General features: G+C 38.1%; 1 protein-coding gene across 2 annotated transcripts in view; it reads left to right on the plus strand.

The window, feature by feature from the left end:
• Window positions 1-19,352, plus strand: part of LOC123235499 (myosin phosphatase Rho interacting protein) — a 243,059-nt gene extending 223,707 nt beyond the window's left edge. For both annotated transcript variants that reach the window (XM_044661644.1, XM_044661652.1), the window contains 6 exons: window positions 1,008-1,167; window positions 3,342-3,461; window positions 5,102-5,188; window positions 6,376-6,538; window positions 8,596-8,681; window positions 18,446-19,352. In XM_044661644.1, coding sequence (XP_044517579.1) covers window positions 1,008-1,167; window positions 3,342-3,461; window positions 5,102-5,188; window positions 6,376-6,538; window positions 8,596-8,681; window positions 18,446-18,517 — 688 coding nt within the window. In that variant the 3' untranslated portion in view covers window positions 18,518-19,352. The remainder of the gene's footprint in view (window positions 1-1,007; window positions 1,168-3,341; window positions 3,462-5,101; window positions 5,189-6,375; window positions 6,539-8,595; window positions 8,682-18,445) is intronic.
• The last annotated feature ends 3,883 nt before the right edge of the window (window positions 19,353-23,235 follow it).

The following is a 23,235-nucleotide window of genomic DNA, read 5'->3' on the forward strand; positions in this document are numbered from 1 at the left end:
TACAAGAGCCCTGGTATATATCATATGTTAAATGAGAATATTCAGCTTTATTCAAGATTTTACCACTAAAGAAATGGTGGTACCATCAGAGAAAAAGTCTACTGGATAACACATTGGCAAAAAGTAAGATGAAGGACGTAATGAAACCTTCTTGTTAGATAACACACTTACTGGCATGTTTTCATGTCAAAGTCTTTTGCTTCCTGAACATGGATGTTTGATAGTTTGCTTATGGATTGGATGGCTTTTGCAATGTCATGGTACTGGTGGCAGATTAATTTATTTCCCTGACTTCCACCCAAATTCAGACTTGGCCTCATTCCAGGCCCCACAACTGCTTTTGACTCTATCGCCACCTGAGTTTCCTTTTGGCATAAGCTGCTTGCTATGCATTTAAATCTTAAAGAAACTGAGAAGGCTCCAGTAAGCACAAGGATGTGGATGTAACAGCTGTCTTCTTTTCTTCTGGGACCGGGCCTTCTTCACCATAGTGGAATCACAGAGGTTGTGAGCTTTTGGGGTGGGGTTGTCGAACATTTGTCGAACATTCATCATATTCAGTGAGACATGTAAAGATTAGCAGCTCTCTGCCCTCAAAAGATAGAGAATCAAAGGCCTCAATTATGCACCAATTGGGTTTAAAGAGGGGAGTACTTTTAATTTTGAAATATTTGAAAGACCCTATAAAGTTAAATAGGGATTACATAAGATGAAACAATCCTAGGTAGCATGGCATGCTGCTGGGCTTTTGTTTTTGTTGTTATTGGGCTTCTTTAGAAGCAGGAGAGACCTTGGTATGAGCCCTATCTCAAACACTTGTTAGCTATGTGACTATGTGATTAACCTTTCTAAGCTTGTTTCCTCTTTTATAAAATGGAAGGCAATAATAACTGTAGCATTGGCCTCACAGAGTTCTTGTGAGGGTCAAATGAGATATTGTTCATGAAACACTCTTTAAACCTTAAAGCCTTTTATAAATGTCAGCTTTTATCATTGTTTATTTTCAGGGAAGAGTTGCAATCAGTCCAGCGGGAACTGGAAGTCCTTTCAGAACAGTACTCTCAAAAATGCTTGGAAAATGCTCACTTGGCTCAGGCTTTGGAGGCGGAGAGGCAGGCCCTTCGCCAGTGCCAGAGAGAAAACCAGGAGCTCAATGCACACAATCAGGTAAGAAATTCAAAAGTTCTCCATGGAGAGGAGAGCAAGCAAGAAAGGAGGGGTTCCAAAGAAGTGGTCATTGCAAAAGCACAACTGAAAGGTTTCCTACAGAGATATTTCCTTCTGCTCCTGTTCCTTAGACTCCTCCTCTCTCCATTAGTCCAGCTTGGATTCTTTGACATTTAGGTTCACTGCCCCCATCCTTCTCATTTCATCTCAGTTTTCTTTGAACAGTTGATCCCGTAAGAGAGATTTACAATATGAGTTCAGAAACTAACACCATTTTTTCCTTTTTTGTTTTCAAACTCTACATGGCTGAATAAATGTTTATTGAGCACCTACTATGTCCATAGCACCATTACATTACGCATTGTATGAGACAGCCCCTGTGCCTTGGGAACTCAAAAGACTCCCTGGGTGAAATAACATGAACATCTTTAGAGAGGTTGCATTAGGGGGGGTCCCTGCTTTTGAATGGAAAGTTGGACTAGATAACTAGCCTCTTGTTCTGAAAGTCTATGATACTACACATACAGACACATGAAACAGTTATAACATTTTGCCTCGAATGGGTGAGAGGTACCAAGATCAGTGCTACACTAGGTCAAATCAGAGAAATGCCAGTACAGGAGGTTTTTTTTGGTGGGAGGTGGGGACACCATTTTGTCCTAAAGCAATAAGTTTTAGAATTTAGAAGAGAATGTTATAGGCAAGGAATGCAACATGAGTGAAGGCTCAGAATCAGAATTAATGAATGAGAAAGCTTTTGTTAAGTGCTTACTATGTGTTAAGTGCTGGGGCTAAATATATTTTAAAAAAATAGAAAAATAGCAGTACGATGATCCAGGACACTTCTGAGGGACCTATGACAAAGAATGCTCTCTATCTCCAGAAAAAGAACTCTTGGAGTCAAATTGCAGATGAAAACATATGATTTTTCATTTGTTTATTTGGGTTTATGTTTGGGGGTTTGGGTTTTATACGATTATTCATTTACAAAAATGAGCAACATGGAAATATGTTTTACATGATAATACACGTATAACCCAGATCGAATTGCTTCCTATCTCTAGAAGGGGGGAAAGAAGGAAGACAAGTTGGATCATATAACTTAAGAAAACTTATTTGGAAATTTATTACATGTAGTTGGTAATTTTCTTAATTAAAAAATAGAAAAAATAGTATATTCCCTGCTCTATAGGATCTCTTACAATAGTCTGGCTAGGGGAAAGAACATAAAGACTAGCTTAGAATGGATAAAAAGGCCCAGAAATCATGGGGTTCTGCATTGGGGCAGCACAAAGTCTAAGGATCTGGAAAAGGTCAGACCTTTGGTCAGATGGCAGTTCCAATGGTTAGAAGGGCACGGAAGCAAGTACTAGAGGAACTTAGGAGGCCGAGGCAGGCAAACCTGATGATCATCTGTCTCACCAGAAGGAATAAATTAGTGACTCTTATCCAAGCTGAGTGAGCAGTTAGGCAGTCCAGGTGCCAGGGCAAAGTAGGAAGACAAGAAGGGAGAACACACCCAATAGTGCCAGGTCTGGGTAGGGTAATAATCTCAACTGCTCATTCAAGTATATGTATAATGTGTGTATATACATATATGCACACATATACAAGATAAAACTTAGACCAAAAAAATCTTTTTTTTAAGCATTTTTCAATGCACTGATTAAAATTATTACTCACCAGTCACTGCCCCAAAGCACTAGCTATAAGGTGTTATGGTGACAGTGGGTGAATATGCCAGAGAAGAGGAAATTTTTCAAATGGCATCTTTGAGGTTGCTGTGGTGGGTGAAGATAGGAGTCACCATTGCTTAGGAGGGGGGAAGTGAGGAAGTAATGGGGAAATAACAGATAAGTGTGGTTGGCTTACAGTCAACCTACAAATGGCTGTTACAGGGTAGGGTGAGTTGCAACCCATCTTCCCACCCACATCTCTCAGGGCTATACCATACAACTCATATTTTGGACATCGTCATTTTAGGAAAAATAGCAGAGAGAACAGGATTTTGATCGGGAAAAGTTAGAATTAAAAGGATAGAGTGGTACAAGATTGGGAGTCTTGATTTCATTTTCCCTTGCAACCTAAATTGATTCTAGTCATTGAAGGGAAAACACTTGGTTTTACCTCTTCACCTGTTGTGGGTTTTGCTGATTCTCTTTTTCTTCTTTCAGGAGTTAAATAACCGCCTGGCTGCGGAGATCACTCGGTTACGAACGCTACTGACTGGGGAGGGTGGTGGAGAGGCTGCTGGTTCGCCTCTCACACAGGGCAAGGATGCTTATGAATTAGAGGTACTTTTCAAAGTCAAATCAGTAAATTCAGGACAAATGTAGAAGGAGGAATACAAATGTATCAGACTTGTTCCTTGCCTTTGAGTTGCTTACTACAAACTACCTGGAAAGATAAGGCTTACACATTCAAAAATTAAATAGCATTAAAAAATGTCAGTGACAGCTCACCATAGGAACAGAAGAAGTACCAAAAGGCAGTAGTATGTTATTAGTTGACAAATCAATTACAGAGACATTACATTCTCTCGGAGTTCAGAGCAAGACGAAATTATTCCAGATGGAGAGGTCAGAGATGGCTTTAGTGGAAAAGAAGTGGCAATGGAAGCTAGGTCTTAAAGAAAAGGAGGATTTGGCTAAGTTGGGGACATTGGAACAGACTTTCTGTTCATAGTACAAAGTATAAACAATTTTGACTAGGATCAAGTGGTTGGACTTGTTCCTTCACCTATATCTTTGCCATTAACTGCAGATGCTGATTCTATAAACGGTAATCACCCAATTTAGGATCTCCTTGATAGCTACGGTTGTTCAAAACCCATAAAGTGATCCCCTGCATAAGAATCTAGTTAGGTTTGTCTAAACTCAAACCATGGCTTTCAATATAGAACAGGTACTTGTGCTAAAGTGGTAAGAGCTAAGTACGATCATTATGACATTTGAAGAGACCTGGGTTGAAATCCTGCCTTTGACACTTACTGTATATTTGAGTTGCAGCATCTGCCCCTGAAATTGGGGAATCAGAATCCTTGTACTGTCTACCTCATAGGACCATTTGAGGAAAACATGTTTATACACTATATATAAATGAGTTCTTTGCTGACACTAAGCAAGTCATGCTTTAAAAACTGAAAGGGCAAACTGCAGCTGGCAATTGAAATGTAAAGGATCTTTTCAAAGATGGGAGATTAAGAAAACTTAAAAGCAAATGAGGGGGGAAAAATGAGTGGACCAGTGCAATTAGGTAGCACAACAGATAGAGCACCAGACTTGGAGTCAGGAGGACCTAGGTTCAAATCTGGCCTCAGACATTTGTAGCTGTGTGATCCTGGGCAACTCACTTACCTCTGATTTCCTACCTCTTGCCACTCTTCTGTCTTAGAGTTGATACTAAGATAGAAGGTAAGGGTTATTTAAAAAAGAAAGTGAGTGAAACATTTTGTCCCACTAGAGCGGTGATGGCAAACCTATGACACGTGTGTCAACACTGACACACATAGACAATTTCAATGGCACACGGCCACATGCGGCTGCATACAGAGACATATGGGGCCTCATGCCGAGAATAAAACATTTGTTGTAGTGTAGTGTAGACACTCTGTGCACTATAGATGACAATTCTACCTATATTAATTTATCTATTTTGCTTTATTAAATAGTTATATATTAGAATTATACATTTTTTATATTTAATCTATAAATATCATGAAGTTATGGTGTTTGTTTGTTTTTTCTCGAAGTGACACACCACCCGAGTTATACTCAGTTTTTTGGCAAATTTTGACACACCAAGCTCAAAAGGTTGCCCATCGCTGCTCTAGATACATATTTACTTCCTCCCCCCCCCCCCCCCACAGACTTAAATTTATAGCTTTGACATGTTTGTTTCTGAGCAATCACATTTAGTTTCCTTTTTATTATAGGTCTTATTGCGGGTCAAGGAATCAGAAATACAGTACCTGAAACAGGAAATCAGCTCTCTCAAGGATGAGCTACAGACAGCACTGAGGGTAATGTTGGAATATCTACGTGGTTAATAGAATTGAATGAACAGAAGAATGTAAAGGGAAAGATGTTGGAGCAGCTGAAGTGACCTTTCTTAGGTCATTGCCACCAGCAGCATTGCGATCCCATATGTATCTTAAGATCCACTTTTCGGTTTTCAAACAACATCTCAAGTTAGCATGGAATACACCACTTTAAAATGAAGGGAATCTCCATTGTGCCATATATTAATTTGGCCAGGTCATGTTTTTCATTCTTACAGAAAATGCCAGGGGACTAAATAAAGGAACTAAATAAAGGAAATGCCAATGGTTTTGTGGGCTATTCAGATGCATTTTTTTGGTTTTAAAAGATTATATTGGCTTTTTCTTTTAACAGTCACTGTCACATCCCACTTCTGGCCCACCTCTGCAGTGAAGTTCTCCTGTGTAACAATAAAGTATAGTTGAGCAAAACCAATCATATTGGCCATGTTTGATGTGTGCCTCAATATGCACCTGTAGTTCAATGCTTTCTACTGAAAGAAGGATTTATATTTTACTTTCTGTCATCTGAAAGCAAGATTGGTTACTTTATTCATTAGAGGTCTAATGTCTAACTGCTTTCCTAACAGGAAAATAACATTTATAGAGTAGGGAATGAATCTCCTAGCTTAACATTTGGGAATAGCTAAGTTGCTTTCAGTGGACTGAGAGCCAAACCCAAAGACTTGAATTCAACTTGGCACATTTCCTAGTTGTGCGACCCTGGACAAGTCGCTTAACCCCCATTGCCTAGCCCTTACCACTCTTCTGCCTTGGAACCAGTACACAGTATTGATTCTAAGATGGAAGGTGAGGGTTTAAAAAAAAACAAAAAACTTTAATTGGTGGTGTCCTGTAGGTTTGCTTTTTTTTAAGTCATTGATAACTAGGGATTCTGCTTTTTATTTAAGCTGGTCCTTTCTCTAATGTACTCTGAAGCACATTAGAGATGGTACTAGAAGAAGGGTAGATCTTCCCCGAAGGTACAATTCTGTGAATGACTGCTTATCCTTTTCCCTTTTAGATTTATGTGTCAAATGTCTACTCACAGAACACACAGCCTGGGTCCAAGATCCTGAATGTGTTTACAATAATCTTGACCCATCTCTTGTACTGGAGATATGTTGATTTCCCTGTTAACCTAGAAATTTATTTTCATTTTTTTCCAGGACAAGAAATATGCTAGTGATAAGTACAAAGATATCTACACGGAGTTAAGTATTGTGAAGGCCAAGGCAGACTGTGATATTAGCAGGTTGAAAGAGCAGCTAAAAGCAGCCACAGAAGCACTGGGTGAAAAATCTCCTGAAAATACTACAGTGTCGGGATATGGTCAGTTTCCTTTAGCTTTCCTTGCTTCCTTTGTTCTTGTGCCCTCATTAACACGTGACAGATCACATTATCTCTCATGAGTACTGATACAGTCATGAATGTGTTTTGGTTTTGTGGAAGCTGAAGTTTATGTCCATGTTATCATATATCAGGATATGTGACAAAGAAATGTCAGAATAATGCTAGGAAAATCAATTTCACAGTTCTTGGTGTCGTCTCATAACATCATAGTAATGTTTAACAGAAGTACTATAAATGTAGGAGGACCTCATCTTACACAAACTCAACACATGCAAATTCAGGTAAACACTGAACTGAACTGAAAAATAGAAAGGCAGAAAAATATGTGAAATAAACCATTTTATTTATGTGTACATCTGTGCCATTCTCCCAACCAGCATAAAGGCTCGCAGCAATTTGCCCAGTCACATTCACTCTCACTCCAAGGCTCAGAACTTTCAAATCTGGTCCCAGATATTTCCTACCTGTGCAAGTCACTTAACTCCCATTGCCTAGCCCTTGCTACTCTTCTTCTTTGGAACCAATACACAGTACTTATTGTAAGATGGAAAGTAAGGGTTTTAAAAATAATTTAAAAGTCTGATTTGGATGCACAAGGAATTTATCAGTTGACATGGATTTTGAAAAGAAATGTACAGAACATGGAAGCAAGGCCAGACAACAGAATATCAATATTAAATCATATCATGGTCCTGTAAAAAATAGTTGTTAGGAATACCAAAATTCAGAATGAGGGAAGACTGGTGGTAAAAGTTATGGTAACAGGATTTTCTGAAACTATGTTGGGGGAAAAAAGATGAATAGTTTCTTTTTATTGTATAAATGGAAATTTTGAAGCTTGAACTTCATCCCCCATAAGTCCCTTAGTTTTCCCAAAATTCCCTAATTGGCTTTTGTCAATGTGCCTAGCAATCATTGGTTCATTATTTTTGTCCTCTTTTCTTTTTATCCCCAAATTTCTGTAATTTAAAAGTTAGTTATGTTTACAAGAGCATTCAAGGAGACCAGTCTCTCTCAGCTCTTCAGGGGGGAATGTGATATTGGAAATTTGGGGTCCTTTGTCTTAATATTGAGGTCTCTGGTACAAACTTCCTGTAGATGTTTAGAGGACTTGAAAACTACATTTCCCATGATTCCTCTTGTGTAATACAGGTGGGCAGGAAGTGTGATTACGCAGACAAAGGTATAAAGTCTCAGAACTTGATTGGGACACTCTGTTGGCTATGAAGCAGCCAGGTGAGCAGAGGTAATGGCGTGGGATTTTGAATTAGATCTTAGCAGGAACATGGCTTAATTACCAATATGGATTACAATAAACCCTCAAAATTTTTTGATATATCCTTTTATACCAATTTTATTTGTAACAGTGTATGTATACATATATATCTATACACAATATATTCAAAATCTCCATTTATACAGTATGGTGTAGATGGGATGATAACAATTGGTAGGGAGAAGGCAGCTCAATTATTATTGGTTTGTCTTTTCTGCAAAGGAGAATGGCATTTCAGTCAGTCAGCCAATCAGCATTTTTTTTAGCACTTACAGGTACGAGGAAAGACAAGAACAATTTTTGTTTTGTTTTCAATAACGCTTTTGGGGCATATTTTCTAAGACAGAATTATTGTGACAAAGAATATTATACTTGGAGTCAAAAGATATGGGTTCAGGTTCTGGATATGCCACTTGCCAAGTTTATGGCCATGGTCACATTACTTAATTACTAACCTCTCAGCCTCAGTTTCTCCATTTGTAAAACTGAGATAAAATACTAAGACCATTTACCTCTGAGGGTTGTTGTAGAGGAATAAAGAATAATTAATTTCTAAGTAACATTCTTAACTGTTACTAAAGATGGTCATAGAAATGTAAGTCAGCATCATTGAGCCCCCTAACTCTTCACTGCTCATTTCCCTTACCCTCACATATAATCAGTATGCTGAGAAATATTTTGCGATTTTTAAAAGTTATAGGTAAAGACTTATAGAAAGAAAAGGCTAATATAGGCCTGTTTGGTTTTTTTTTTTTTTCAGATATCATGAAATCAAAAAGCAATCCTGACTTTTTGAAGAAAGACAGATCCAGTGTTAGCCGTCAATTAAGGAATATCAGGTCAAAGGTGAGTTTGATTTTAAAGACCCCAGTAGTACATAAGAATTCAACTACAAGGGCAGTAGGAAGCAGCCAGAATGGAAATAGCCATTAATCTCCAGAAATGAGCAGTATTTAATTCCATAGTTTGTCAGTTGCAGTTACTTATTACATATTGAGTATATTTGCTACATGAATTTTAATAAGCATCAAGTTTCTATCTCATAAATTAAATTATTTTTGAGACCAGAACCAAGAAGTAGAACTGATAGAAAGTTCCGCTTTCTACTTCTAAAACCAATATCATCTAAGCTTATGTGTTGTCTAATATCGTTTTGCCTTCTGTCATCACTACTTCTGTCTTGTATCATCCCTTGTGTCTCCATATGTTAATATTGATGACTTTTGGAGAAAGCATGGGTTGTGGGGACACCATACACCTCTTCCCCTTGTCTACATAGGTAAACAAAGACACTCTTCACCCATTGTGCTCAGAACTTGAATTATTTCTGTGTTAGCCCAGGGTAGTTATTTAAAGAGTGTCTTGCTTTTTATGGGGCAGATGGGTGGAGGGTGGATCATTATGAACACTGTTACATTTAGGATTTATGTGCTTCTTGTTGTTTTATTTTTGCTTTTTCCCCTGACAGTCCGTAATTGAGCAGGTCTCATGGGATAACTGAAACGAACCAGATTCCAGGTTCCCTGTCATGTAGGTAAACCACTCACACCAACCAACCAATTCGACTCCCTTGAGGGAGCATCACACTCTGCATGCACTGCTCATACTTCCATATCAAGCTATAATCTTTTTCCTTATTTTATTATTCCTCTTTTTAATTGATCATCTCTCCCACTCCAGACTCTACATGGAAAACCAAGTAAAGTTTCTTTGAACCTTCCCTGGCGAGTTCCTCCCTTATATTTTGTCACACTCCTTGGCATTGCACTCTCTAAATGGAACACCTTGCACAGGGAGTCAATACATGTTCACCTTGTTGACCCTGAGGAATAGTGGGCTCTTTATAAAGCCAGCTCCTCGTGGGTGGGCAGGATGTGTTGTGTTCAAGAGATATAGTGGCACCTGTGGAAACAGCCAAGCATGCATGCTGAATGACCTGTGCATGTCCCCAACTAAACTCACTGCATTGTGCACAGATATATTTTTAAAGAAAGGAATTTTAAGTCAGGCATTTATGAAGAGATAGAGTTCACAAATGTCAAGTCCTGTTAATATGGAGAAGTTCACCTTTATCAAGGACCCACCCAGATAACATGAAAAAGTCAAAGAAAATAGTCATCAGTATGCTTTATAAAACCAAAAGCCTGTTTTGCTGATGGTGGAAATGCCCTGTGATCCAGACTTGCTGAGTTAACCTAGCAAATATTTGTTGTTTTGTATGTTTCCAATTTGTATTTGCATCCTATTGGTAAATAAACCATAAAGTAACTGTAAAGTAACTCAAAGATCTGACAAATGTTAAAGTGTGGTTTTCTTAGGTTAGGTAAGCTTTTTATTAGGGGGGAAGTTACTATTGCCAATAGCAGGAAAGAACTGTTGAATGGCTTTAATATTGTTCCCTTTTTGAGTGTTTTTAAATGTCTTATTTTACCAGAATAGCAATACCAAAAGCCTCTCCTGGGGCTTTTGAACAACCTTTAGTGAATAGAGGTAGGGTTTTGGTCAGCAGAGAGAATTAAAGGGCTTGAAAATACTGAATAAGAGGATTTCCACTGTACATTGAATTGTAAATGAGAGAGAGTAATGGAGTAAATGTTCTTTATAATTGTTATTTTTTACCCAGATTCCCTTACCTGGTTAAGGTTAGACTAAATATGTTTGTATATTTAGTATATAGCTGGAATAAATATTTAGTATATAGTTGGACTAAATATATTTAGTCACCGAAATTACTATATCTCAAGTCAAATGACTTTTTAGCAGTATTTATTTGTAAAATAGAGGAGAAAAGTAAGGTAGAGCTTATTTAGAGTATTGGGGTAGCAGTAATATGCCACTGGCCTAGAAAGCTAAGCTAGAACTAGATGGCAAAGGGCTTTAAAAGACAAACAAGGTGTGTGTGGGGGGGTATATTTTATCCTATGGGCAAGAGGGTTACTAATGCTTTTTGAGCCTTTTGCATCTATATGAAGACGGGCTGTAGAGAGAGTGGATAGAGAAAACCACTTGGGTGGCTTCTGCAATAAGTAGACCAAGCGAGAGAGGGTAAAGACCTGGATTAAGGTAGTTGTGTGGCATGAATTGAAAGAAGAGGATAGATCGGAGAGATGCTGAGAAGAAGGAATTGACAAAACGTGGCTACTGAATAAATATGGTGAAAGAAGAGGGAGAGAATGAGCAATCTGGGATGACTAGAAGCATGGCAATGCTCTCAATAGAAAAAAAACCTGTGAGAGAGAGATATAGACACCAAACTCAACATAAAATTCCATTTTGAGTTGAGGTGGAAAGGACCTCAGAAGTATCTGAAGATGCTTCTCATTATATAGATGAGGAAACTGGGGCCCAACAGAGTGATGGCACTTCACCAAGGTCCCCCAAGGCAGTTGGTCTCAGGGGTGGGTCTGATGCTAATCCCTACTCTTTCTGTTCTACTCTGCTGATGACATCAAGCAGAGGCCAACTGAAAATGTGCAATTGTGGCTCATGGGCTAGAGATATGGATGCTATTATCATCTACAGAGATATTATAGGATATATGAGTCCAAGGGAGCTAATGAAACCACTCAGAGTATTCAGAGGGAGCAGAAGAGAAGGGCCCAGGACAAAGCCCTGGAGGGCAACTGGGTAGCTTAGTGGATTGAGAGCCAGACCTAAAGATGGGAGGTCCTGGGTTCACATCTGGCCTCAGACACATCCTTCAGCCTTCCTATACACAGTATTGATTCTAAAACAGAAAGTCAGAGTCCTGAGGGTGTGCTCACACATTAGATGTGGCATATGAATGATAAAGAAGACCTAGTAGACTCCGTCAAGTAGAAAGAGAACCAGGATCGAATGGTGTCATGAAAACCCAGAGAAGAGCATCTAGAAGGTGGTGATCAGCAGTGTCAGTTACTGAAAAGTCTGGAAGAATTAGAACTAAGAAGAGGCTGTTAGAGCCAACAATTACGAGATCATCTGTGACCTTGGAGGGCAAATTCTGTTGAATCATCCCCTAGATAAAGGTTTGAAAAATGAACGGGAGGTAAGAAAGTGGAGCTGAATTTGAAGACCTTTATATCATAGAAATTTTTTTTAAAACCCTTACCTTCCATCTTAGAATCAATGCTGTCTATTGGCTTTAAGGCAGAAGAGCAGTAAGGGCTAGGCAGTGGGGGGGTAAGTGAGTTGCCCAGGGTCACACAGCTAGGAAGTGTCTTAGGCCAGACTTGAACCCAGGACCTCTCGCCTCTAGGTCTGGCTCTCAATCCACTGAGCTCCCCAGCTGCCTTCTATGTCATAGAATTTTTATTGTAAAAGGCAAGGGAGATAGATATAGGACAGCCTATGGAGAGAGTGATATTTGGTTGTATCTGGCTCTTCATGACCCCATTTGGAGTTTTCTTGGTAAAGATTCCAGAGTAGTTTGCCATTTCCTTCTCCAGTTTATTTTATAGATAAAGGAACTAAGGCAAACAAATGACTTGCCCAGGGTCATGCAGCTAGGAAGAACTCAGGAAGATGAGTCTACCTGCCTATGGGGAGAGTTGGGTCAAGGTATTTTGAGAAGAGAAATCTGGACATGTTTGTAAATAGCAAGAAATAAAGAAAGAATGAATCAGGAAAGAATGAAAATGCTGGATAAACTGGTCGATTGAAGGGGCAAGCCTCTGAAGATGACATGGAATGTGAGACCAACGGGTCAAATAGAGGTATTGTTGAGAAGGACCAACCGCATCTTTGGAGACAGGATCAAGGAAGAAGATGTCACAATGATTTGAAATATTGGTTGTGGTCTTTTGTGCTAAGAGGACTAAACATCACAGGTTGATGTCTTTTATTGCATGCATAAAAATTGGATTTAAGTGAGGCGCAGAGCTGCACAAAGTTATCAGCCTCATTTGAAATGTAGAACGGGAGGGAAGCAGCAGCTAGTTCCAGGTAGCCTCCATTTTTCAGTGACGTGGATATCAATCAAGGTTCTCCATTTGGAAGGAGGGAGAGAGTAGGTAGCATTTCTAGAATATAGGCATCTCCCCTCTATCTTAAGAACTTCTAGGGACAGGGAATCCATAGTCCATTCTGTTTGTTATGTAGATCCCCAAACTGCCTCAGTAACTTGAGTCATAGAGCGTTATTGCTAACATGAGCCTTCTAAGTCATCTAGCCTGAGCTGCTTTTATAGATGAGGAAACTCAGACTCAGAAAAGCTAAGGGATTCCCCTCACATGTAAGAGAGAGCCATGACTACAGAGCACGTCACTACACACAAAAGCACAAGCCTTTCCCATCCATGGGCCCCAGTCTTATGTCATGTGGAACTACATGAGTTTGTACTGGTTTTCCAGCTTGTATCTGGAATCCCTTTAACTGGGCTATCTGGAGTAACTCGGTAACTCGGTTTCTGACTCATTTCATCTTAGCTCAGGTCTTCCCACCCTCAGGCCCAGGTATTAGTGTTAATCTTCTACGCTTCCTATCAGCATTGTTCCTTTTGAACAAGTTGTTTGAACAAGTATCCCCCTTAGTTGCTTTGCTTGGTTATGAGGCCTATCCTCTTTTTATATGTGTGTGTGTGTGTGTGTGTGTGTGTGTGTGTGTGTGTGTGTGTGTGCATATATATATATATATAACTTAAAACACCTCCAAAAAGGGCATTTCCATATACACCTAAGAACACAAAAAAGAGGTTTCTCTAGGAAACAATCTATTTCATCTTGCTTGCTTTAAAAAAAAAAAGCAAATAATATTTATGTTATGGCAGTTAAGGCAGTACAATGGATAAAGTGCAAGGCCTGGAATTAGGAAGACCTGAGTTCAAATACATCCTCAGACACTTAGCTTTGTGTCAGGGGACAAGTCATTTAACCTGTTTGCTCCAGTTTCTTCATCTGTAAAATGGGGATAATAAAAGCACTTCTCAGGGTGGTTGTAAAGAGAATAATTTTAAATAATTATAAAGTGCTTAGCACAGTGCCTGGCTCAAAGAAGGGCTAAATAAATGTTAGTGATTATTCTTGCCTGTGAGGTTTTTTTTATTGTTGTTTTTTGTTTTTTTAATCCTTACCTTCTATCCTATAATTGATACTAAACATTCGTTCTGAGGCAGAAGAGCAGTGAGGGTTAGGCAGCCGGGGTTAAGTGACTTGCCCAGGGACACACAGCTTATCTTTGCGTTTTCAAAAGTGGCCCCTTTCTTTTTGGCATCACTTTTGTCCCCATGTCACTCCTCCCCCTATTTAAAACAGTTAGAAGAGGGGGAGGGAGAGAACCTTGTAACAAATATAAACAAAATGAATCCACACAACAGCCATGTCCAAAACTGTTATATCTTTCTGCACTTTGTCTCTTATAGACAATATGTCAAGAGACCAGCAGTCTGTCAGGGAGTGAATAACATGTTTTATCACTGATCTGATAGAGATGGTCATACATTGCATTGATCAGAGTTACCAGATTTTTCAGTCATTTTTCTTCACAATCTTTCTGCCCTTGTATAAACTGTCTTGTGGGTTCTGCTCACTTGATTCACACTGTCTTACCCACATCTTAATGAGCTTTATTTACTTGTTAAAATGTCAAGTTCAATTTATTACCTGTATTCTGCATATGTAGACATGAGATCCAAAGTAGTTTTCCTGATCCTCTCCATTCCTTTTGAATTATGGAAGCCCCTCTTATATTATTGCCCTGTATACTCCCACTAACCTCTAAAGTTTTCATTTTATAGTTTTATCTGGACATTTTCTTCTTTTCCTTCTATTTTTGTTTTGAATCTTTTTTTGGTCAGGTGGGCAGCTTCCCACTACTTGGGAAAGGCACTCATGTCAGGTGTCATTTTGGTATCTTAAGCCATGGTCCAGAAAACTCTGATATTTTCAAGAATGAGTTGTTCATTTCCCATAGTCTTATTTTTCTTTCAGAATCCTGTCCTCCTTCTGGAGAAATAGATGAGAACAGTGTCAGGACCCCCGGATCCTCTGGCTTCCAGCTACTGGTTACTCAACTCGAACTCTAGAAACACATTTTAGGTTTACTGTCATCATTTCCACCTTAATCAACAGAAGAGTAGCTGCCTGGGGAGTTTGATGTCTGTCATAGCTCAGAGATAACTCCAGAAAGTCATCACCACCCTCTTCTAATTAGTTAAGTCAGGGCTCCATGACCCTTCGGCAGGGAGTTAATAATCTTTTTTTTTTTTTTAACTTTTATGTTCTGTCTTAGAATTGATACTAAATATCACTTCCAAGGTAGAAAAGCAGTATTTAGAATTAGAATCAAATTGGAATCAAATAACTTGCCCAGAGTCACACAGCTAGGAAGTGTTTGAGACCCGATTTGAACTCAGGACTCTCCCTGGCTCTCAATCCAGAGCCTCCTAGCTGTCCCTCAATAATTATGCTTCTCTTCTTCCTGATATCTGTAACAGGTTTCCTTGTACCTATGGATCTTCTTTTTTGCCCTTCGTAGGACTAGAAATAGCCACTTCAAGCACCAGTTCAGCCTCCGATCTGCTGAATGAGCTCCAGTGCTTGCCGGCTTCTTATTCTGATACTCATCAGCCTCTTAAGAACAAGTATCTAGAAATTCTGCTTTCAGTATGGTTACCAGACTAGGTTATGTGAAACAACATGGTTATTTAACAGGCATGCTGTATCAACAGAGCAATAAATAACAGGTTGAAAATCCTGGTGCTTGATAAAAATTAATCAAGAAATGAAGTACATTATGTTCTCCTTAGTAAAAAGTCATTAAAAAACTTATGAAAATAAGGAAATTAGAATGAATATGGAAATAGATAAAAGAGCATAGTAGCATTGATAGCTGCTGGTGTGGTTTCAAAGAGACAGTTCTCAGACTAGATCTCTCAGGCTTTAGTGATGATTCAGAAAGTGTTTTTTCTCTGTGCTCCCTGTATCACCAAGAGCTCTGACAATCATCAATCACTACAGACTGATGATATGCTGCCCCAACAGGGTTTACATTCTTTTGAGTATATATTAGATGCATTTAAGTTAGTAATATTAAAAAGTATTCCATCCTTTTAACTCAAAAGTCATATTGACTCAAGTTTTCCCAGTGTTGACAGTGGGACACACTGGGTAAATTCTGTAGTCTCAGCAAAACTTTCTGGTTAACAGTAGCAGCATGTTTTTTTGAAAGTGTTGACTGAAGTTTGAGGTATGGTCCTGGGGACGGAATATAATGTATCCATGAAGTTACTTGGCATAAATGGGGAATCAAAGCTTTGACTTTGGTTTTTATTAACAAACAAGATGAGAATATGAAGAAAAAGGAAGTTACTAATCTACCCCAGAAAATTGGGCAGTTTTTACCTATTTTTTTTTAACCTTCAATTCTTTTTATTTGGACTCTGAAGTGACATAGACAGCAGCAAACCACACGAGTGTTGTGTGAAGAAGCTGCACAGTGAATGAGAACCTAGGTGGTTTTGCATAGAGCAGTCCACAATTTGCCACCAATTATTTACTCACTGTCCCCTTCCTTTCTGCTTCTCTGCTTCAGTGGAAAGGAAATTGCTAGAGTCTAAAGAAAAACAATATCCTCTGAGCACTGCTTGTCATGACTGTTCGATAGGCTTGTGTCTCTGCATGGATGCTCTACCATTAGGAATTCTTGTTTCCCTGCTTCCCTGTTGGCTGCCAGAGCCTGATGGCACTTGATTTTGTTCAGAAGACCCTCTTATATACGATAGGACACAGGCAGGAGGACCCTCTGCTGTTCACAAGGTTCACATGAATATGTTCATACATTGCGAAGGGGTTTTAGCTTCTAGAGGGTTCTGACTCTGGCCTAGTTCCAAGCCTGGTCCTGCTGGACACACTGTCTCAATCTTTTGTGATTTAGGTTTATTTAGATGTTTATTGATTTATAATTTAATGCCTACTATGAGGGAAGAAGAGATGAATAAGTTTCAGTTCCTGCTTTTAAGCAATTTATAACTGAGTTGGGAGAAATGATAAATTCATGTAACATAAAAGGCAATATAAAGCATTCATATTGTGGTTTTTTTCTAGTATTGTCATTTTAAAGACAGGCACAGGATCATTAATTACATTTACAGAGTCAGCAAAATAGCTAGAGTTTCCCAACTCCAACAAGTTGGTACATTGTGCCTACTGTCAATAATGAAAAATTGACATGAGAAGAGAGGAAAAGTTTTCTATCCCGAGTTCAAAAGACACGGTTCTCCAAGTGCCTCCTCCCATTAGCAAATGACACTATTGAAGTCCATAATAATGTGAAAGAGTTCAATTTAAATATTCAGATCAGTTAGGAGAACAAAATGTATCAAAAAAAAATCTCTCACAGATTAAAGGTAGTCAGTGATCTGGGTTCTAAACTGAGGATCACCTCTGAAAAGTGGAGCAACACCTTCTTTTTTATGCCTTTTGTACACACTGCTATAGTCATTTCCCCATAAAGTGGGAGAAGCACCTTCTCATTCCACTGCAATTGTAACAAAGACACAAACAAAACCAATAGACAGGAACTTTGCTAGAATGTAGCACATTCCACTTTGAGAGGCCTTTCTCTGTGTCTCTCTCTCCCTCTCCTTGGAGAAGGGTTTTTTAATTCCTCATCTGTTCTCTGGTACTGAGACAGTTCATTACAGTTAATACTTCTGGTGAGCATAGCTACTCATTGCAACTTATATTGGTGTCATCATTTCAATGCCATAAGGCTACAACATAAAGGATGCCAATCAAGGAGTGTTAATTGCTTCTGATCTAAACATCAATGAAAAGATAGCCTGTGGGTGGCTATATAACATATTCATGCCCAGTTATGAGTAGCACTTGAGAAACTGAAGAAAAATCCCACTAAAGACATGTGGGGCTGGGAAAGGAAGAAAATTGGTTAGTTATGAAGAATGAGAGTCAACAGAGGAATGCCCTAACTGCCGTATAAGTACATTTTGCAAGATATTAAAGGGAGAAAAAAAGCAGAAAAACAGACCAGGCCTAAAGACCGGAAGTCCTGGGCTCAAATGTGACCTCAGATACTTCCTATCCTGGGCAAGGCATTTAACCTCCATTGCCTAGCCTAGCCCTTCACCGCTCTTCTGCCTTGGACACGGTATTGATTGTAAGGTGGGAGGTAAGAGTCTAAAAGAAAAGAAAAAGATCTCCAGTATATTGGGGGCTCCTTTGACGATTTCTTAGCAGTGGAGCTGTATAAGAATTCCACAGGACAAGGTGTGAGAGGGTTTTGATCTGTACTCTTTTAGCTATCTGTACAACTAAAAGATTTTTAACTTAACCACTCTGACTGCTGCTTGTCTGTAGTGCATCTTCAAGCCTGTTCATTTGCAGAATTTATCTTCTTTTTGTACATTTTCTTGTTTCTCCTTTTATCATCCAGTCAATTTCAGGGAGAGAGGGCAGGAAACTGTAGAGTTCTCCAATAACACTTCATGATAGCATGTTCCACTAATCTCTCCACAAAGGAGGCCAACCTTTTTCCTTCCTTTGCCTGAGCATCAACACCATTTCTTTGTTTGCCACATGTACTCTTTTATTTGGGACTTTTACCTACATTGCCAAGGATATGATTTGAAAGGTTTAAATTTTTCTGCATTTCTTTTTTATCTTTCCCACACCCAGAGTCTGAAGGAAGGCCTGACTGTGCAAGAACGTCTGAAACTCTTTGAATCCAGGGACTTGAAGAAAGACTAATTGTATCCCATTCAACTTGAACACACATCCCACCTGGCTTGCAGCAGCACAACACAAGCGCTGATTTTTGTCTTTACCGTATTTTATTATTATTGTTATTATTGTCATCATTAACTGTATGGATGGATAAGAGACTGATTTATGGATTGTAATTCACACCACTTCCTGCTGTGTTGATTCCTTCAACTCCTCCCTCCCAACATCTTATCAAATCTTTTCTTCCACTGTATTCTAGAATTAGTAAATGATTTAGGGGGGGGAGGAAGGCGAACAATCTAATTTCCTTCCCACTCTAGAAGCCTGTATTAGAATTCTTTACTTTACTGTAATTCATTACACTAAGTGTCAGTATTAAGGCTCAGCAGCCTATTGATAAGCTAGCTCTGTCTTACCGAATGTATTGGTATGGAAACAGGGCCCAGTTGGCGTATCTAGCTCTGCTGCTAACTGGCAGTGGTTTGGTGCTTGCGTGCACTTTGAGCCAAGTACGCCAGGAGTTAGTCTTAACTCTTGTTTCTCTTAAGGTAAAGCCTAAGGACATTCTGTTTCTGCCTAGATTTACAGCACTGACCTACTGGAGAGAACTCAAAGGGGGAGTTGGAGAGGTGGTTTGTAACCCTGATTCTGCCACTCTTGATCTCAACTCTGATCAAAGATTTTTGGGGGGGCGGGGGGAGTGGGGAGCGGAAATGATGGCATTTTGTACTCCTTCTACTAATGCAGCTTAGAACCACACATCCCAGAATATTGTGGCAAAGTACTACACCAGAATTGTTGAAACTGATCGTTCCTAATTCTTGTTTGTTTTTTTTTTTTAATTAAATCTTGCACAAAACACCAGCTCCCCCTCTCATTACTTCCTCCGATCGTTCTTATGGTATTTTCAGTAACCACCTAATTTTGAAATATGGAGATTTGCATTATGAGTCCTGTTATCAGTGAATTTTCTTAATCACTCTGGGGGAAAAAAGGTGTCTGTTCTAAAATTTTAACTTTTAAAATTACCCCCCATATGAACCACATCCATGTAGTTTGTTGGAGGGAGGAGGGGGAAGGTACATGAGGAGGTGGTAACACTCTATTGAAATGTCATTTTAAAGAAAATTATTCATAAATTCAACTGAGATCAGTACTGATTATCCTCATGTATACTTTAAAAAACTAATCAAAATAAGAAAATGCTAACAATTTTGCATGTCATTTTAATACTTTGTGAATTAGACTGGATTTGTTAATATCCATTCATAATTCTTAGAGTAATAACTTTAATTTTAAAATTAAACAATGCTTTACTCCAAGTAAGAACTGTTGCCTTTCAAAGTCACAAAAATAAGGAAAGCCTGAAATAAGATCCTTATGATGGATTCATCTTTTTTCTTTCTCCTTAGAGCTTATTTGACACTTACATTGCTAAAGCCTTCTTTCAAAATGTATTTTAGCTTTTGATCCTAAGTGCTGGGGTTTTTCTCCCTGGAATTTGAACAAAGCTGATCTGGCCACAGAACCTTTTACAGCCAGCTGGCAAATGGGTAGGTGCTTTAGAATAAAAATGTGTACATATTAAAACCATCCTGCTTAACTTGTTTTTAAAAAGATCCAATAAAGTAGGATAATCTGGAAAGCAAAATATGGGTGGAAAGAGAAGGGAAGTGGCCTTCACTGGTAAACACCCAACTTATTGTCTTATTTGAACACTTTAAACTTCCAATCCCATTCACACTTTCCTATCTCCTTTCAGTATCATTAATACTCTTCCATCTTCTAAGTGGTTAACAGAGCCTGTCATATCACAGGAAAGGGTGAGTTTCTATGCTACTTATTGTTTGTAATAGAAACAGAGAATTAAAAGTTATTAAATTCTATAAAAACAAGAAACCACCTAGCATGGCAGAGTTGCTGTAAATGGAAAGTGATATTTTTTTGTGTATGTGTATGGTGTGCTTCACATCACATCTTTGGATATTCAAAGGCACAAGTTCCTTTTTTAAGCAGGAAACTATTTCCTGCTATATCCAAAAGAATATTTTACTTTTATCTGCTGCAAGCAGTAGTAGAATCCCTGCTTCCGAAGCAGGCAATTGATAGCAGTGTCCATTTGCTTTCGGTGTAGTGGTACTCACAACTGCCTCTTTGGGAACAGATGATCCTTCTGAGTTAGGCTTTCAAACTATCTTGGGACAAGGAGGAAGTACAGCAGAAGAGAGTATAGGATTTGGTACTAGGAAGACAAATTGAATCTGACTTGAGGCACTGCCAAGAATACTTACAATTTTCCTGTTGTGAGTTTTGTAGATTTTATTCTCTAAGAAAATCAATTTGCATTTTGTTCTGCTTCTAACACTGACAAAGTTTGACCTAAGCAAACATATTTGGATTGTTTCTTTAGTTTCCCTGCCAAGCGAGAGAACATGAAATGCTGTCTCATTGAGCTTAGTGTTTTAACTGGAATACTTGTTTTACTGTCTAGTTATGTGGAAAGAAGTAAGGTATTTGTGCTAAAATGGCTAAGAAAATGAAAATAATACATCTCTTATGGCCTTTTCCTGCCTTAGAGTTCAATTCAGTAAAACAAATAACTATTAAGCACCTGCTTTATGCAAGAAGACACACTCCTTGTATCTCATTAAATACTTATTGCAGTTATTTTCTTGATAATTTTTTTTGCCCAAAATTTTTGGTGGATAATTTATCACTCACCAAAGATGCAAAAGAATTTTAGTTAAAATTCAAGCAAATAAAAAAGAATGTTCTTAATTCTTCTGTTATCAGATGAGGATGGCCTAGACAAAACACACACACAGACTAACACAGTGTTTATAATGTTTGTAAGACTGGATTGATCTACATCCTTTCCTACAGAGTTTCATTTTCCGAGACTCCTAAGGGATCATGCTTTTTTTAAAAAGCTAGCCTCCTCCAATACTTTTAATACTGATCAAGGCTTCTGAATCCATTAAATAGTTTGGGTAACTATTTAAAGAGCTTAATTCTAGAAATTAGCTGCACAAAAAGCATTAGTTAACTATTTTTATTACTAGTGGAGGAAAAGTATCTTTTGGCTTTTTTTTTCTTTTTTTTTTTTAAAGACAACTACAAAACAGTTACATTCTGTGTTATTCTAAAGAACCACATTACTTGGTGGGAGTTGAAAATGACATAGGACATGAGGAATGTGATTCAGCAGACACAGGGTAGATCCCTTTGAGAAAGAGAATTATGATGAGATGAGAAAGTATAAGATGAAGGATTAATTGATGAGATGGATAGAGGCATAGACACAATGGCATTGATGATAATGATATACTGGCAATTCTGGGTCATGTGGTTATCGTATACTATCAGCAGAAATGAGTAACTGAAACCAAAATAAGGATTTTCTTTTGGCCTTGTAAATGATAATGAAGAGTCACTACTGTGTGCACAATATAAATGGTTCTTCCTCTCAAGTTATCCACACAGGAGGAGAGAACAGCGAGTTGCCTCATAAGAAGCTTGATAAGAACACTAAAAACAAAAGCCAAATAAAATTATGTTTTAAGAATTAGAGGTGTTTTCTTTAAAGTAGATGTGAAACACTTTGCAAATTCTAAAGTTCCAAATAAATGTCAGCTAGCATTATTCAGTAAATAGCATTTAATTAAATTTATTCCCTCCAGAAGCAGATATAGCAATATAATTTGTAGCTTCTTAAAGAATTTTAAGAACTAAAACTAACCCCTTTCTTTATAACCCAAACTATAACCACATCAAGATCATTTTTCTTTTAGACTCAAATTTTACTGGGGAAGAAAGTATAGGTATTGCCATGTTAGTCAGGGCTCTAGTTCCGGCTCTACCACTAACCAAGGCACTTTTTGATGCAGTTTCTATCAAATGAGGTGATTTGATAAATATTCTGTGATTTCTCTAGAGTTCTTTAGCATGACGCTGATTACCTACTAAGGATGGAAGAATAAGCCAATGATTCGCATAGTTACCAGCTACTTTTCCATAATCTGATAATTATTGAATAACTTTATGCTTCATCTCAAAGTTGTTACTGGCATGTTTAAATAAACTTAATAACCATTTAAATAGGCATTGATAACATATGTAGAGAAATCTAAAAAGTAGGTAATGAGATCTATATTTCCTATGTATGTCAAAGTTAGCCAAGCTGAAAAGTTATAAGAAAGAAAGGAAGATATCAATACAAGTTCTTTAATTATAATTTAATACAAGAAGCTGCATAAATGTCAAATTAACTACAGATGAAAGTAAAGATACTTTCTTCCCAAAAGAGCAGTTCTTAGAAATCATAGTTAGCTTCACTTATCTAGTAACCTCAGTCAGCCCGAAATGAAGACATAGCCCCTGAACTAAAGCAAGCATCAAAAAAAATCTATCGTTTTTACCCCAAAACAACAGATGACAGAGAAGGAACACTGACTGGAAAAGTATAGCAGCCTTGGTTTTTTTTACCACAGTAAACTCTCAAGGACACGAATGTGATTATTATATTCAATGTCCTCTGTTTTCAAAGTCAAGGAAAATAATGTCATTGTTAATGAAAACTTTAAAAATGATAAAATTAATAAAAATACTCAGGGCTTTAGAAAACTAGAAAATTCATTTCCTAGGTCAATGAGACATTTACAGCATTGAACATTAGAATCTATAGGTAAAAATGGTTCACTCTTCAGTTTAGTCTTCCTAATTTAAATAACATTAGTCGAATG

Source organism: Gracilinanus agilis, chromosome 1, assembly GCF_016433145.1.
Source record: "Gracilinanus agilis isolate LMUSP501 chromosome 1, AgileGrace, whole genome shotgun sequence".
Taxonomy (NCBI): Eukaryota; Metazoa; Chordata; class Mammalia; order Didelphimorphia; family Didelphidae; genus Gracilinanus; species Gracilinanus agilis.